This window comes from Oxyura jamaicensis, chromosome 5 (assembly GCF_011077185.1).
Source record: "Oxyura jamaicensis isolate SHBP4307 breed ruddy duck chromosome 5, BPBGC_Ojam_1.0, whole genome shotgun sequence".
NCBI classification, from domain to species: domain Eukaryota; kingdom Metazoa; phylum Chordata; class Aves; order Anseriformes; family Anatidae; genus Oxyura; species Oxyura jamaicensis.
Genome location: NC_048897.1, coordinates 29,231,012 through 29,248,261, shown reverse-complemented (window position 1 = coordinate 29,248,261; position 17,250 = coordinate 29,231,012). Strand labels below are relative to the sequence as shown.

At 43.5% G+C, this 17,250-nt stretch overlaps 1 protein-coding gene across 2 annotated transcripts; it reads right to left on the bottom strand.

Annotated features, from left to right (window-relative positions):
- Positions 1-8,860: 8,860 nt before the first annotated feature.
- On the bottom strand, positions 8,861-15,769 carry GATD1 (glutamine amidotransferase like class 1 domain containing 1). 2 transcript variants are annotated; one of them, XM_035326687.1, is made up of 8 exons: positions 15,603-15,769; positions 15,194-15,270; positions 14,704-14,809; positions 14,123-14,230; positions 13,619-13,713; positions 11,352-11,445; positions 9,951-10,095; positions 8,861-9,543 (listed from the first exon to the last, which is right to left on the bottom strand). In XM_035326687.1, exons 1-7 carry the CDS (start codon positions 15,697-15,699, stop codon positions 9,980-9,982), a joined length of 693 nt encoding a protein of 230 aa, XP_035182578.1. In that variant the 5' UTR covers positions 15,700-15,769; the 3' UTR covers positions 8,861-9,543; positions 9,951-9,979. The 2 variants fall into 2 exon arrangements, with proteins under 2 accessions (XP_035182578.1, XP_035182577.1); XM_035326686.1 differs by having other exon boundaries at positions 9,984-10,095; positions 15,603-15,768.
- Between the last annotated feature and the right edge of the window lie 1,481 nt (positions 15,770-17,250).

Genomic DNA, 17,250 nt, shown 5'->3' with positions numbered 1-17,250 from the left:
GTTACATGGAAAGAGAACGAACAATGGCGAGATGTAATCGATGTAGTGCAAGGCTCCACCCAAATTGTGGAGCTTCATGCTATTGTCATGGCTTTTAAACATTGGGAACAGGAGCCGCTGAACATTGTGGCCGACTCCCAATATGCTGCGGTAGTCATACAACGAATAGAACGAGCGCAAATACGCCATATTGAGAAAGAGGTGTTATTCCTGAAATGTAAGGAACTCTTGTTCTTAATAGAACAATGTCTGCATCCATATTGCATCATACACATTCGCAGTCACACCTCATTACCAGGCATTTTTACCGAGGGCAACGCACGAGCTGACATGTTGACCATTTTGGCCATATATCCCCCAGTCCCTGATAAGCTCCTCCAAGCTCGCACCTCTCATCAATTCTTTCACCAGCCAGCTAAGTCATTAGCTGAACAATTTACAATTCCATTAGGGGACGCAAAACTTATAGTGCAAACCTGCCCTGACTGCCAACACGTACAGGGACCGTCACAGGAAGTAAATCCTACGGGTCTCGGCTCATTACAACTCTGGCAAACCGATGTCATGCACGTCCCTGAATTTGGCCGGTTAAAGTACGTCCACGTCTCTGTAGACACTTTTTCACATGCTGTATGGGCAACTCCATTGAGTGGGGAAACAAGCAGGCATGTACAAGCTCATTTTTGACTTGCTTTCGCAGCCCTAGGTATTCCATTAGAAATAAAAACTGATAATGGGCCTGCCTACACTAGCAAATCCACAGAAGGGTTTTTTCACACTTGGGGTATTACTCATAAAACAGGAATCCCACACTCCCCAACAGGACAAGCTATAGTGGAACGTACACACAGAACGCTTAAATCCTTGCTAGACAAACAAAAAAAAAGGGGTGACAATGGAGACACCACAAAACAGAATTGCAAAGGTTATATATGTGATGAACCACCTAACTATGCCTTTCTTACATGAAGAAATTTCCCCAATAGTCAAACACTTTGGAACTCAAAAGACAGGCCTCACTTCGTTGTATGAGGATAAACCATTAGTTAAAATTCGTAATCTTAATACAGGGGTGTGGGAGGGTCCATACTCTATTAACTTGGGGGCGAGGGTACGCTTGTGTCTCCACACGGATAGGACCGAGATGGGTCCCAGCGCGAGCAGTTCGTCCTTGGCTAGAACCCTCCTCCTCCTCAACCTCTGCATGCTCGGGGAACCCTGGGTCTCCATCCAGCCTCAGCGAAACATCTGGGTCACACTCACCAACATGACTGGACAAGAGCACATCTGCCTGTCTATGACCAGTGCGGGTAACCCTTTTACAACGTGTCCGGTCGGTATACCACTGAGTGATGAACAGCTGCACAGAATCATCACCAGCACCGATGCCAAGAGCATGGCTGGTACTTGGAATACCTCCTGCCCGGGCAATGTCAGTAAGGAAGCAATGAATGCTTGGGATGATTGGATATCATGACTGACTCACACAACTTTAGAACCACAAGAACTTGATATATTAGGTTGTGTTAGTGCGCCGGCATGTATGAAGTTTAATTATACTGGTAGCAACCTCACCACAGTTGATGTTACACCCAGCCTGGGAATATATTGTAATGATTCAATTTGGTGCAACTACACCTCTCCTAATGTGTCAAAATCTTTGAACGTGCCACTTACACCCCCCCCCGGGGTGTTTCTCATCTGCGGTGACAGAGCATGGCAAGGTATCCCATCGCACATAAGGGGAGGCCCGTGTATTCTTGGTTAATTAACATTACTAACCCCTAACACATCTATGATACTAATAATTCTCAGAGAATTAACAGACAAGCTAACAACCAGCATGTGGGACTTGGAATCTTGGTTAGAGTTTAGGTATTGGGGGCTGGGTGAGGGAGATACTAAAGGGGGCCATTATAGTTTTGTTAGTAATTGTTGTAGTTTTGCTAGTTGTACCGTGCTTGTTTCAATGCTTGCAAAGAATGCTTTTGTGCTCAATGCAATCAGCTTGGCTGGTAGAAATAAAAAGAGGGGGAATTGTGGGAAATCGGTCAGAAAGTATGTGGAGTATGTTAGACACAGAGATGAAGTGAGAAAAGGAAAATGCAGAATGAGGCGAAAGTCACAGCCTGAAGATAAAGGAGGTATAACTGGGAGACAAGAAAATCAGAAACAACAGGCGCAGTCTGGCCTGTTGCTCATCAGTACATGAAAAGGAGATAGGGCTGCTGTGCGATCGCCTTGTGAACAATAATAACGGCTAACGAGCAAACTTTGCCAAGTTGTGTGATCAAAGCATGTAGATACGCTAAGCCTATATAAGTAGATGGGTTAGACAATAAAGTGCTTCAGCTACACACCAGCCTGGAGTCATGTCGTTCATTCCCTTCAATGTTCATATATTTTTTTTCATAAATTTAATTACACACAGCTCATGAATTTGCTTTATCGGTATTGCATGCCTTCATTAGCAGGTAAAATCATCTGTTACCGTGAAAGCTTCTCTCTGTGAGGCAGGGTCTGCAAAATTTCGTGATTTCCCAGCTGACACCTAGGGCAGGCTCCATCCCTTCTAGCTGCTCTCTACAAAGCTGCCAGGCTTTTTAGCCTGAAAATCTTGGAAAGATTGTACAGAGGTTTTATGATCCAGCACTTGTATTCAAAGAGAAAATTCTCTTCCACTGGAAACAATGAATAAAGCCTCTTTAGTATCCAGAAAGCAAAGAATGAGCAAGTAACTCATGACTGTATCTGATGGCAGGATTGGTTTGCTTTTCTGTGGTCCATGAAGGAGTCCAGCACTGACATGAGCTTGCCATGATCCTCAGCACCTGATGCCATTTTCTAGCCTTTCTGCAGAATAAGGGACTTGAAGGTCCTGGGCTCCACACGACTGCACTCCTGGGGCTTCACAGAGGACATCTGCAGAGCATCTGCGAATGTCCTGGGAAAGCAGCAACTGCAGGGGACCTGCACCGTCAGGGTGAGTGCTGACAAGGGCCACAGCAGGTGGCAGCTTATGATCTAACCTGTACAATTTTGTTTTCGCTTTACCCCTGGGATCTAAGTTATAGTCTGGGATCAGATGTGTTTGGATCTTGCAGAGGATCTGCAAAGGGGTCTCTGACTTTTCTTGGGAAGTTCACACAATCGCAGCACCCTCCTGACAAAGGAGGAGATGCAGCCTGTCTAGAAAGCAGAGGGGACACTTGCCTTGCTACAGTCTGCATCGCCCAGTTGCAGCCTGATGCTCAGCCTGGCATCCCCTTGCACTGATGACTGGGGACATTGTGCACAAGGAAGGAATTCAGCCTCATCTCTGCAATGCCCCCATAGTACAAGGCCTGTTCCCTCACTCCCAGGGATATGTGGCTCCAGTTTATATCGCTGGTGTTTGATCTGTGAGGTCAAGGGGCCAGAGCAAACCCACAGGCAGACCGAAGGAGCTCCACAAACACACCTTAGGTGGCAGCACAGCTGCTTAAATCTCACTCGATTGCCCAAGATTAGACATGAGCAACTTGAGAGAATTCGCTACAAATCAGAGTTGGCCCTTGGCTTTACATAAAGAAAAAATGCAAGGTGGAGAAAAAGGAAGAAAAAGTGTTTAGCAACAGCCTGTTCCATGTGGGGATAAGTCCTACCAAGGAAAGCATGGAGGGTAGCATTAAGAACGAGGCACCACAAGATGACAACTATTGAGGCTTTCATGACAAGAAGGATTTCTAACCACCCTCATCCTCCTACGAAAGGAAGGAGCATGGGGCAGCAGACCCTCTGATTATAGGTTAGCGGGGAGCCACAGGTTCAGCTTGCTGCATATAGATTAATGTATAATCCAGCATTAACATGCATTTCATGCTAATATAGCACTGGGTAGCGTCACAGCTTTTTGCCTCTCTTTCAGTTGTATGCCACCTGCTCAGCCCAGGTACACAGACTGGGAACTGACGAGAGGAAAGTAACGTTTTTGTACGTGGTGTTTGGAGATGGAGCTTGCTGGTGGCTGAGGAGGAATGTGAAGGTTTGTGTGGAGCAGCACCACCACCTTGGGGGAAGCTGCAACATCCCAGGCAGCCCTTCCTTTCCACCGTTGAAATAGCAGCAACTAACCACTGAGCTCAAATGCAAGGTTATCAACCTCTTCATGTGTTTGCAGGTCTCTAATTTCATCCACAAGGCAGGGGTAGGGGGAAGGTTTTCCTCCCTCGAGACAGGCTGCTGCTCCCAGTTGCTCTCAGTACCTCCTGTATTCTTTAAACACGGTTGCAAGAGAGGCACAGGAAAGCAGAGCTGTAGGAAAAGGGGCTGCTGAGTCCACACAACTGACACAGCAAGTCAGTTCCTTTATTTTCAGCTTTCCAAGACAGCATTTCACTGGCTTAGCCATCAAGATGGACTAGAATATCCTCAATTTCTGATCTACTGTTAGAAAGTGCCCTATCCCCCCCTTCTTACAAAGGGGAAGCACCACTGTAAAATTTATCAGTCTCAGGGTGCAGATTAGTCAGCCCCTCACTCTCTATATTGGCTCTTGAGATTAAAGTGTGAGACAACTCGAGCATTAAGGAAGAAATGGTAGCCTCCCTTTAAGAGGCTCTCCAAAAGGAGGCCAGTTTTTCCTCATTTAATATTTCATTAGTCTACCTTCAGGGTGCAGGAACCAGCCCAACACAAGCATAAAGCTGTGTTGATGCAGAGGGACAGGTCAACCAACACCTGCATCACTACAACAGAGCAGACAGAAAGGCAGGCATGATCCAAGATGTTCCATTTCTATGTTGTCTAGCTAGCACAAAGAGCAATAGACTTGCCTGCTGTCCTTCCTCAGTAACACACATTATTCTCAAATCTTTGTCACCTTGATCAGTGCCTCCTTTTGCAGCCCTGCTGTGCTCTGAGGACTGAATGCATCTGGCTGTTCCTAGAAAAAGCAGAGGGATGTGCAGGAGAAAGATGTTCAGAGGAGTAACCCCAACTGCCTCAGCAGCAGCAGTTAGTAGAGAAAAAGGTGCTACTAGTGCATAAGTCCTGTTACAAGTCCAGCTACAAGTTCAGATAGGGCTCTGCTCTCTATTTCTGAGCACAAACTGCCAGACACCTGAGTTAATAGCCTGCTGAGAAGCATGTACCCTCTTTGAGAGGATTGAAGTGACTTACCCGTGGTGTCACAACAAACAGTGAGCAGTCTGGGTAAAAGACTTTCAAAGCCTCAGTCTGGTCCTTTATCCCTGAGGCTGATCATGCCTCATCAGCCCACAAGGGTAGGGGAGATTTATGGTTCAAGAAGAGCTCCTCCCTCCCTAGGTAGAATAGTTCTCTAATCTGAACTGTCAGCATTCAAGGATGAATTATTACACTGCTGCTTCCTCCCCTGTGCTTTCCTCCAGGATAATAATTCTTTTTTCATCTTCGCCAACAAAATAACCAGCCACTGCAATGAACCATTACCTAGCGCATTCAAGAAATCCCCATGACCTGCAAATACAGATAGGAAGACAGCAGCAATTAGTGCTCTGTTGTAGGCCTAACAAATAAAGGCTTTGGCAATTTGAGGTTTTGGCCTTAAGTTCAGCAAACAGACAGCAGAAGGGGTGAGGTGGCTGCAGGAAGACACCTCTATTAATGCAGTGCCAATGACCAGCTGCTGATCAGCATCTCAGCCAAGCCACTTGGTAGTACGGCCCTGCCAAGCGCTGGGCACCAAGGGTGCTGCTGCTGTTCCCTCCATCACACAGAAAGGGGAAGAGCAATCCACCTCCAGGTCATAGTCAGATGCAGCCTTGCCTCATAAGGGTCCAAGACATCATGAACCACCCCGTTGGCCTTTCAACAGCCCACAACTCCCTTTTCCCTGAACGCTGTTAATATAACCCCTTTCTGAGCCACAAGCTGCAGGGTCATTTAAAGAGCGAAGATTAAAGAGCGAAGACTTGAAAGCATCAGTTTGACCGAGCTTCCTGCTTGTTCTTCAGAAGCAGCAAGTGATCACTGCCTTCACTGGGCAGCACAAAGCCAGAGCTAAGCACCTCTCCAGGAACCTTATCTTTGCACACCAGATGTAGTCCTCGATTTGTGCTGTTAGTTGTTGCCCAAATCTATGCAAACACAAGACGAGGGACTAACTGCAGGCTTCACTCCAGCCAGAGACCGCAGGCTGTCTGCTGTCCCCTCTCTTTTCATTTGTTTGAATTTCAAGGCAGACAAGGAAAATATTTTAGAAGACTCCAAAGAAAAGTTGTACACTTTCTGTCTCTCCTTCACCACTGAGGCACCTTCCTTGTTCCTGTTTTCATCCCCCTGCATCTGCTGTCTTCAGCAAGCACTTACTCTGACCTTGGGAGACCTTTCAGACCTTTGGATACAGCAGACTAGACAGGAAAGCTGCTCTCTTCTCCATGAAAAAAAATAGTTTTTACATTTGCAGAACATGGTTAATATGAATCTGAAGTATGAAGTATGCTATCATCCTCCAAACCAGACATGCTGTTGCCTTTGAGGCCTGTACTTTAACCCCACTGCTTTTAAGTAGCCTTTTAAGTAGCTGCAAAATAAGCAGATGTCACAAAAACATACTGGAAACTTCCAGAATGAAGAACTAAATGAAAACGTATCGTGAAAGGTCACCAACTCTCCATATATTTTCTTGATGAAGTAGATTATTAATGCAATTAGTTGTCTGCACCTGGTACATAAGCCAAATGATAGTAAGCAATAATTACAGATACTGCCTTCACATTCTGATCCACTAACCCCAGCCCCCAACCCTCCAAAAAAACAGAGTAAGACTTTACTGAATGCATCTAGCACGACATTAAGCAGCTACACATTTTCAACTTCAATTCCATCTTTCTTCCAGCTTTACAAAAAATAAAAATAAAATAGCTCACTTGGAAGGGACCTACAAAGATCACCCACACCAGCCACCTGACCTCTTTGGGGCTAACCAAAAGTTAGAGCTTATTATTGAGGGCATCATCCAAAAGCCTCTTGAACACTGACAGGAATTACACCTCTCTAGGAAGCCTGTTCCAGTGTTTGACTACCCTCATGGTAAAGAAATTTTGCTTCATATTCATCCTGATCAGCACCTCCCTCTCCACCTCCACTCCTCAGGGAACTGCAGAGAGCAATGAGGTCTCCTCTGAGCCTTTTTTGCAGACTGGAGGACCCAAGTGTCCTCAGCATTTCCTCACAGGTCATGCCTTCCAGTCCTCTTACCAGCTTTGTTGCCCTCCTCTGCACACTTTCAAGGGCCTTAATGTCCTTTTTACACTGTGGAGCCCAGAAGCACACACACTATTTATGATGAGGTCATGCCACTGTCAAATATAGCAAAAAAATGTCTTTTTTCAATCCTTGGCTAGAATTGACCACGTAGTTCGCCTAAGTTCTCTCACACAATCATTGTGAATTGTTCACCGTTTGTCAATGAAATATCTAAAGATGACAATGCTATCCCACCACCCGCACAATAGGGGTGTTTTATCGAAATCAGTCTGCTTTGCTAGAAGCTGAGCCACATCAACACAGCCAGGATCCTTCCTTCCTCATCATCCCCCATTAGAAAACTGTAGGCACAGTAGTACACACATCCCCTCTCCAGACACTTTCTGCTGGATTGCATTGGGTCTTGCAATTCTTCCTCTTTCAGAAGCAGTTTCAACACTAGGGACCATTTAGATTGAGGAGATGCAGGAAACACACGTGAAGGAATGAAAATAGACACTAACTCTCCTACATGTTCTCACAGGGCAAGGAGGAAACACTGCAAAAATCTAAAGGCAATGTACTTTGTACTTTAATGTACTTCCTGATATTGGCACAAACAAGGCAATTTCAACAGGTCCTGGCTGCTAGGAAAAGAACATACAATGGAATTGATCAGAGCCTGCAGCGGTCTGAACACTGCTAATTCACCTTCTGCTTCTTGAAGAGACAGGACAGAAATTTTCTTAAGAAAGCAGGACACAGGGTAGTCATCAGTATTCCATTTTTACAGGCAAGCAACGAAAGGTCTAATGATTTTGGCAAAGTTGCATGGAAGCAGTCTGAAGGGTATGAAGGGTACTGCAGACATGTAGCTTCTCAGATTCTCCTGGAAAGACTACTTTGCAGCTGCAGTCAGGGGCTAGATCCAGAGTGGCAGAGCTCTCATCTTAGCCACGAAAGTTGCACTTACCTCCTCTAGGATCCTGAAAACCTGACTCCAGCCACTCATAAGTTCCCTACACAGAAGCTCAGGCAATCAGTGGAGTCTATGGTGGGGAGCTTCACCTTTATTTAAATGAAATATCCGGGGACGAGGTGTTCTTGTTGTAGCTTTGCAGTGTTCAATAAAAAAAAAAACTACCTTAACTCCAAGTACTTCTGCAATACAAACACAAAAGTTTTCCACACCATTTCACCAGACAGCGCACTGGAAATCCAGATGGAAATTATGTCCTGATGGTGACAGAGGTTAAATCCCTGAGAAGGCTTGTCAGAAACAAAGATTTAAGCTACCAGATCTAGAAATATTCTTGTTTTGAATATTCCTTTCCGCATTCAACTTCAAGTCACACCTGCTGCTAAGAAAGCAAGCCAGATTTGATCTTAGTTTTTTGCTCACAAGATGTAATCCATATTATCTGCTACACTTTTTCCTTTGTCCCTAAGGTTCCAACAATTGCAACGTACTTACCGGAAAGAAATATTTCACCATTGAAAAGAACAAAGAACAATGCACCACAAAACAGAACAGCTAACTAATTAGACCATTTAAAAAACAACTGAGCTGATATTTTAAACAGATCCATAATGTGAACATATAAGGCAAAAAACAAGGACACGTTATGCCAACAATAGCACTACAGCAAAATGTCTTTAAACAAGTGACTCTGCTTTATTCAGTTTAGCTATACATTTTCCATTCCATGGATACATGCACATCACAGACATTTAGAGTTCAGACAGTAACTTCGTGACCTACCAACAGAAAGGTAAGAACACATGAAACTGCATTTCACTGAAGCACTAGGTGTAGACTTTTATATTTGAACCACAAATGCCAGATGATTTCCTAATGTGCAAGTGCTCTTTGGGGTAGAATTACTAATGATCAGTATGCCAGCCTTGAGCAGGGTCTTGAGCTTCACCAAATCATACTCATGGCCATGGATCATTTCTTTTTTTATGTTTCCCACAATTCTAATGGTCTATAGAGAAGCAATAAAAAAAATGTAGTAACACAAATGCAAGGTGGTTTCATAATTGCTTCTGAAGTGTGATGCACTTCCAAGTTTTCTTATTCACAACCTTCATCCATTCAGTGTGTGCAAAACCTGACATTGCCACTTCAGTGTCAGTCACTTCATAGTCCAGGATAGAAATTTAAAGACATGTTTTATCCAGTTAACAGGCAAGAAAATCCTTAGCCTGCTGGCTCTTCATCCATTCTGTTTGCAAAGAGACCTGCTCTTTCATTTCTTGCTGAATGAAACATCCAAACATGACATGACTTGTTAGTCCACAGCCAGGAAGGGGCTTCTAACACCCATTCACCTGAAGGAAAGAATATTTTTGTGGTTATTAAGAGTGTTCTTCTAACTGAGAAGATGAAAGACAAGCAAACAGCCAAGCTTCTACCAAAGAATAGAAATCTGTTCATTCCCAGAATCCTACAATACAGCTGACTAAATGCTGACTTGCCAGAACATAAAAAAATAGATGTTTCTCTTAACAGAAATACTTAGGAAAGCCTACTCTGTTTTATGCCACCAGCCTTGATAGATAGCTGTTTACTTCCGAACCCATTTTTAACTTTTTTGGAAATACTCACAAATGCTTTTTTACCAAAAGGTTTATCAGACTGAATAGACAGATCAAAGACAACACGCACTTCAGCAGCTAGAGAAAAATAATTGGCTGCAGGACAGGACTCCTGAAAGCAAAGGATGCTCTGACACTACCTGGTCTTGTTCTCACTTCCCATATGGCCTCACCTGACATTGCAAAGCATAAGAAGATTCTGGACCGCTGTAACAGTGGAATTCTCATTCTGTCCTGTCACAAGGTGCCTGTCCAGCACAACATGTACAGCATCTGGCTTGCTGGCTATATACAGGAGGAGAAAAACAACAAGCCTTGTGTTAGTGGACACTACTTCAGTTTCAGCATTTCATCTCATAAAACTCTAATGCACAAGACCAGGATTTCCTGGGTGACAGGCATGCTGAACTATAACCCCAGAGACAACCTCAAGCCTGAATTTCAGAGGACTTTCTAGTGGTAATACAGCAACACTGGTCCCTTAATTCAATTAACACCAGATGGGTAAACTGCATATATCAAGGGATTTTCCTAACACAAGCCTTAGAGAGAATTTTCCAAGTTCTAATTGCCTTGTATAAACTCTCCTTATGCAAGACATCAAAGCTGTGATCATGAGAGATCACAGAGAACCTTCAGGAAAACACTTATATTATGGTCAATTATAATTCTGATGTGTTAATTGTTCAGTACTCCAAGCAGTACTTTTGTTACTTCATTCCAGACAGAACCCTTATTTTGTCAGTAATAGGCAATTCACCTTCTCCTCCACCGCTCCCAGCCTCTTACTGACCTAGGTACAGCAAAGTGCCTTCAAACCACACGTTTCTCCTTTTGCTTAATTTGTCAACACCTTTTCAGCCAAACACAGGACATAACATGTACCACTGAAACACCAACTTTTAAACTGTCAGTACTGAACCAATTATGCAGAAAGAGGTGGCAGCAGCTCATTGAAAAAGCATGATGATGCCATTTAAGCACACAAATAGTCTGATGGCAGCATGGACAGAAGAGAATTTAACAAAGAGTATACAACAATTTGATAAGTGTGGCATTTATTTTTTCTTGTCAGTGGAAATAAGATGTGCAGCGTTAGGTTCCTGGTTCTATTCCCCACTTACACCACATATGTACTATCTAGCCTCTTCAAATTGTATCAGTTCAACAGCTGGCATTATTCTGTTAAAATTATTCATTATTCAGTGGAAACTCTCCTGCAGACACTTTCCCCTGCAGTAGGTGTTGTTTCTGCAGCAGGATAAGCTACCTCACTCCTAGTGTAAAAAAAGTATGCATGGACAACCACATAGGTAATGTGCTCTACTGTACTGCCCTACTTATCCACATGCAGTATTTCACAGCACTTATTCTTAATCATTCTTTCAAATCCACTAGGGTATTCAGTTATATCTGTGAAATAAGAATGCAAGATTAGATATCACATCAAAGTCCTGTTCACCTGTGTAAAATGGGTGTATACATGTTAATTCCCAACACTTGGCCATGAAATGAAGTGCTGGACAATGGGTGTGACGTACCGCTAAATGTAGCTCCAGAATCTTTCACAAAGTCCTCCACAATAATGGATAAACTGGCAAAATTAGGCTGCCTTATTAGCTCATACACAGAGGGCTGGAAAAGATTAAAAAGAAATAATTCTTGCTTTTATGGAAAATAAGCCAGGCAAAACTTAATGTTATTTTTTGTTTCCACTACTATCCTCCCAACTGTACATAGAAAACACAGAAACAAAGCAGAAAACTACATGACCACAGACAGCTTCTACAGGCTTTCTATAGGGAGCACACTGGAAATTCCCATGTGAGAAAAAGAAAGGGACAACTTTTTGCAGATCAGCTGAAGTGTTCCTGAATTCAAGCCATCAAAGCAAGCCAGAGATCTGCACTGTATGCATTTGATATTTAAACACTTAAACTAGAATAGCTAAGCAACATCTCTAAGATGTCACGTCTATGATTCCTATGATTCTCTCTCCTCTCAGTTGTGAAGCTTTCCAAGAACTAACACAGCATCATACTTTGCAACTGCATTTTTTAAAGTCCACTTGATTCAATTTCCAAACTACTAATTTGAGTTGCTTTAAAATATTCAGAGCTAGAAAGTATAAGGTGATATAAGATACTGGCCACCATAGGAATTTAATCCAAAGTTACTACCATTACAGGAAAAGAAAACATCTTGCATCCACAGAGCAGGCAGAATCACAGCCTAATTTTAAAAAAGATCTTGAAACACTTCGCTGCAGAGCTGTAATGCATCATCCCACAGCAAGTCTGCTGGAGCACACTAGATCTTGGTATCAGGGAGTTTTTAATCTCAAGATTAGTGTCCCAAATAAGAAGCTATTGCAGCTGGATATTCTCAGCATCAAGTTTGCTTACTTAGCCATACTAACTGCTTTAAAGCAGAAACAAAAATATATCCCTGTTCCATATTTTGAAGGCACTTTGAGGTATTAATAAAGAAAAGACATAAAGAAAAGAACCTTCTTTCCCAGTAGCAGACAGCCTGATCTTCAGGTCATCAAGGTCTAGAGGTGCTGATATTCAAACATTCAGTTCTCAAACCCAAGACGTGTTTACTCTCAACTAAAACCTAACCTTGCAGCACTGATCATTTACCTTGAAGCCATGCATTTACCAATTTTGCAACACCACTAGCCAATATTTCTAGTACAAGTGGTTTTCCAGAAGCTGCTCTGTGGATAAACCATTCAAAACAGGATGAAAGAACATCATGTATCTGCGCTGAGGTGAGTGTGGTATAGATCAGATATTTAACTAGGTAGAGGGTGCAGGCCTGGGCACTGAACAGCATGCATGCTATTAACTTCATAAAAGCACAAGACCTGCTTCGCTGTTCAACATTGAATGTACATTTGGAACATTCAGAGTGTCACTCGTGGAGTTTAAATAATATTACTCCATTACTGGGAGCTGAATACAGGAAACTGAATACAAGAAACAGCTTAAATGAAGAGAAGAAAAATTAGGAGTATTTAGTTGACATTTTATACACAAAGAAAAAAGTTGAATTTTACAGTTTCAAGACCAACTTTAGTTAACCCACATCATGCTTCTTATTTAAGAGACTTTATCATAGACTATAATATCAAATACAAGCTTATCATGACACTATAATAGCTTTTGAATCCCATAAACTTAATTTGGGTGTAAAATTTCAACTCTAGAAGTAATACTGTATAGGCTTGCATTACCTTGGTGCACAGGTGTAACTGGTGTAAGGTCAGAGATAAGGCAGTACAGTAGCACAGTAGATAAAACATCAGCATCTGCATACTTTGTACAAACTACCTTTTAACTCAAAAAAACAGCTAAACACCTTCCTCCTCAACCCCTGAAACTTTCTCTACCCATTAAAACAAACAAGCACCTTGAGAAATAAAGTCTACCTCCAGCATTTTTGTAACAGAAAAAAAAGTAATTATTAAGAGCTCTCAGCTATTAAACCAAAGAGCTGCAGCAGCCCTTTCCAGCATCCTATAGACTCAAGTTTATGGAACAGTGGGAAGGAAAACTCTCTCCCTGTGACAGCTGAAGTGAGACAATCCCTTCATGCATGGTATTGGGACCCCTTGCCAAACGATAACTCTCCACGCCTTGAATGTAAACTAGGCATACCAAGCTGGTAACATGTGTAGGAAGTTCTAGGATAAGACCAGAAACACTGGCACCATCATCTCAAGTCACAGACCCCTGGACAGGTAGAGAGCCTCATAACAGAAACAGACCCCACAGAGAAGTCAGATGAAAGCTCAACCTACCCCTGTCAGACTGTATCCCTGAAAAACCCAGGATTTATCCTCATTGGTGGCACAACACAATGCTGCAACACCGTGTCCAACCGCACAGATAGGCTCTAGAGAAAAGAATCAAAGCATATTTAAGAAGTTGTGAGCATCTGCAAATAGCCAAAAGCCTTGATCTACTGGTGCCTCAATGACTATTCTGACACATTCCACACCTCACTCTGAACCTTGAGCCCTACTGACTCAGAGAGCTATTTCTGCATCATTGATGAGAGAACCTTCTTACAAACACATTCCAAAGCAACTGTTATTATTTTTATAATTTGCACAAATATACTACTTTTAAAGAAAAGATACGTTTTTCTAAAATAGCTTTTCCAGTTTGGTATGCTGCAACACTCTACAACTGCTATGTAAACAGTTTCCCAGAACGAGTCATTGGAAGGTAACAGTCCTGCAACAATAGCAAGATAGTATGGATTAATTGATTTAATAAAATACCTAATGATGTTCACTTACTATTCTCAGTGCTGAAATGCTGCAGTATCTTCGCCAGGTACCCGCTGTTTGCGAGGTCAGTCACAGCCCCCGGACAGTTTGGAATCAGCAACGCGTGGTATCTAGCACCTAATAAGAAGGAATAGAAACTAACTGTAATACAAATTAAAAAAACTGACCATAAATCCATTTCAAATTTGAAAAACTTAGGACATCATCACATAAGTCACTCAGAAACTTCACGAACTGGAAGAACTAAGGAAACTACAAGATCTACATGGAATAGAGAAAAAGAGGTGGTTCTTAAGACAGAGAACACAAATTTTTAATGAGACATTCTTAGCTACACAAAGCTTAAAAGCACTGTCTGCCAGCTTCTACTTTAGGAAAATGTTTATTCCAAAAATTAATAATATGTAATACATTATAGAATAGTAAGAGGGAATTACCAATGCAAGATAAGTAAAAATAAACTGTACTTGCTACAGCTTCCTCTTAAAACCCAGGTTATGCCTTTTCTATATCCTCTGAAGACTTAACATGAAGGAGCATATTTCCCTCATAAATAGAAGTGACACGCTAGCCAACAGCGAAGACCTTACCATCAATTGACTCCAACTTGGCAGGGTTTGCATACGATTTCATACGGAAGTCCTGTATCCAGCGCATGTTGCTCTCATTCACATCCACAAAATCAATCGACTTCCCCTAGTGGAAACATGGTTCAAAGACTGTGGTTAGTATCACTGCAGACTTCTGCTACGTTTCTCGACAGATAGACATGTAGGATTCTGAAAGACTTCAGCTCTCAAAAACCTTATGTTCTCAAGTTTTTCCACTGAAGTGATTCTCAAACACTCATCTGGCCGCTCACTGTTAAGAGCGGATGCTGGACAGAGAAATTCAGAACCAGACTACGGCATGCTCGCATTCAGGCTCAATATTAAGAAACCAGCAGTAAAAAGAAGCATGCCTTAATCTCTAAGCAAATGAAACATCTCAAAGAGAAGAAGATAGCATTCTTCTCCCTTGTCAATTGAGGTATCAGTTGGTTTCAGGCTGAAATCACAAGAACTGCCCATTTTTACTTACCCCAGGAGTGGCGACTTGCAGATTAAAAGCAGGGCTGGTCAGCGTGAAGCAGTGAAGGAAGGACTGGGCTGACACACCTGGAAGACAGGAGCCCAGCGGTTTAAGGAGAGCATCAACGACACCAGCACGCTTCACCTAGCGAGGCGCAAAGACTTGGGCTTCCCTGCTCATCCTAAAAGCTCTCAGGAATTTCAGAGAGTTATTTTAAGACAGAAGCACAGCCTTCTGCGGGGAGAAACAAGGATGCGAGCACCGTGTCCCTGCGGGTCGGGCTGCAACAAGGAGGGGAAGGAGGGCAGAAGGGAAGGCGCTCGTTTCCCACAGGCGTGCCGGGGAAGCCCAGGGAGGGGAAAGGGGGTGCACAGCCCTCGGACAAAGAGGAGGAGGAGGGGGCCCGGCGGCCTCTCACCGGCGGCGGCGGCGCTGGCGACGATGAGGCAGGTGGGCTTGCCGAGCCGCTCCGACATGGCGGAGCCGGGCGGCGGGGGCGGCGGCCGTCTCCTCATGCGGCCCGGCCGCGCATGCGCAGGGGGAGAAGAAGTGGAGGGGGGAGCGGCCGTGAGGGGAACGGCCACGAGCGGCCCGCGGCGCCTTTTAAACCCGCCCGCCCGCCGCCCCCGCACCCTGCGGTGGCCTCCCCCTGTGTTTCACCTCGTAGTCAGCGCTGTGTTGGCTTTAGTGCTTCTCCTCGTCGGGTTTTGTGTGGATATTGGGCTTTCTGTGCTAGTTTTATAACCCCCCCCTCCCAGCTGATACGGACTGAAGGCATGTGCTGGCCACCCCACGCTGCAGAAGGGGAAGGCAGTGTCAGCGTGTAGGAAATGAAAAAACAAATGTTAATGTCGCAATGTCAGCAAGTGTTCAGTGCCCGGCTGAGCTGCTGGGTTCCACACCTTGCTCCAGCTCCTGAAAACCCTCCTCAGCCGGCTGAGTGCCGAAAGCCTCCCCGTGAGCGTGGGTTTCTGACACAGGAGATAAGGCGCTAAATAAAACCACCCAAACCTCCCTGAAAGTGTCCTTCCCGTCCTTCATCTCTCTTTCAGATCATCTTAATTGTGTTTACTCTTGATTTTTAATGACTAATGTTATTCCTCAAGAAAAACATTGATTTATTGTAGATGTCATCGCTTTTGGCTCTATGGGTCACCGGGCATTTTTCATCTCGGTGGTCATTTAATAGGTTTACATCTTGGTGTTTGCTAGAGCATTATAAAGAAATAATGCCATTACAAAATGATGGGTGTAAAATGAAGACAGTACAATTCTGCCATTATTTGTTTATTCATTTGAAGAGACCTGATATCCGGCCAGATTTCCTAAAGGAATTAAAGACCATCATACTGTCTGCTTGTCCGTCTGTTCAATCACCTGCTCGTCAGTCTCCTTTCCTCTGTAAAAGTGCGTTCTGAAACCGCAGTCGGGTTAATTGCAGAGACACCTGGATGCTCTTCTCTCTTTGCTCCAGCTTAGCTACCAGAACAAGATAAAACCCAAGCAGAACTCAAAGGGTACCTTGCACTATTCGGTTTAGCCACCTTGTGGGGGGAGCTGGGTGACACTCCAGCAGCCTTAGCCTTTATGGTACTGAGCATTAGATTTATGCTCCTTATTCTTGTGAGTCCATTTTAGTTTATTTTCCATATCCAAGAGCAGAAAGCAACTGCTGTCTCAAATCCTGCACCATCAGGTCTTAGCATCCTCTAGAGTTTCCAAAATACAAAGCATTAGAGGACTTGACAGTGATTGAAAGTGAAGACGTAGAGAAAGAAAAAAATGCATGTGAGAGAGCCCCAGTTCTTAGGAAATTAAACTATATAGTGATGTCTTAATACTTGGTCTTCACTGCTCAGTAGGTATCAACATCTCAGCTTTACCAGAGCACGTGCAGGTAGGTTTTGTAAATGCTCTTCTGTTGATTTCTCTTCCAGCATGCACTGGATGAACTTTGCCATCTGTCTGCTTATTTTGGGAGGATAACAAGCATGAGTAGTAACTAGCACTGCAATAGGATAACAAGGACAATAAAAATTATTTGCTACCTCATGCAGACTATTCAG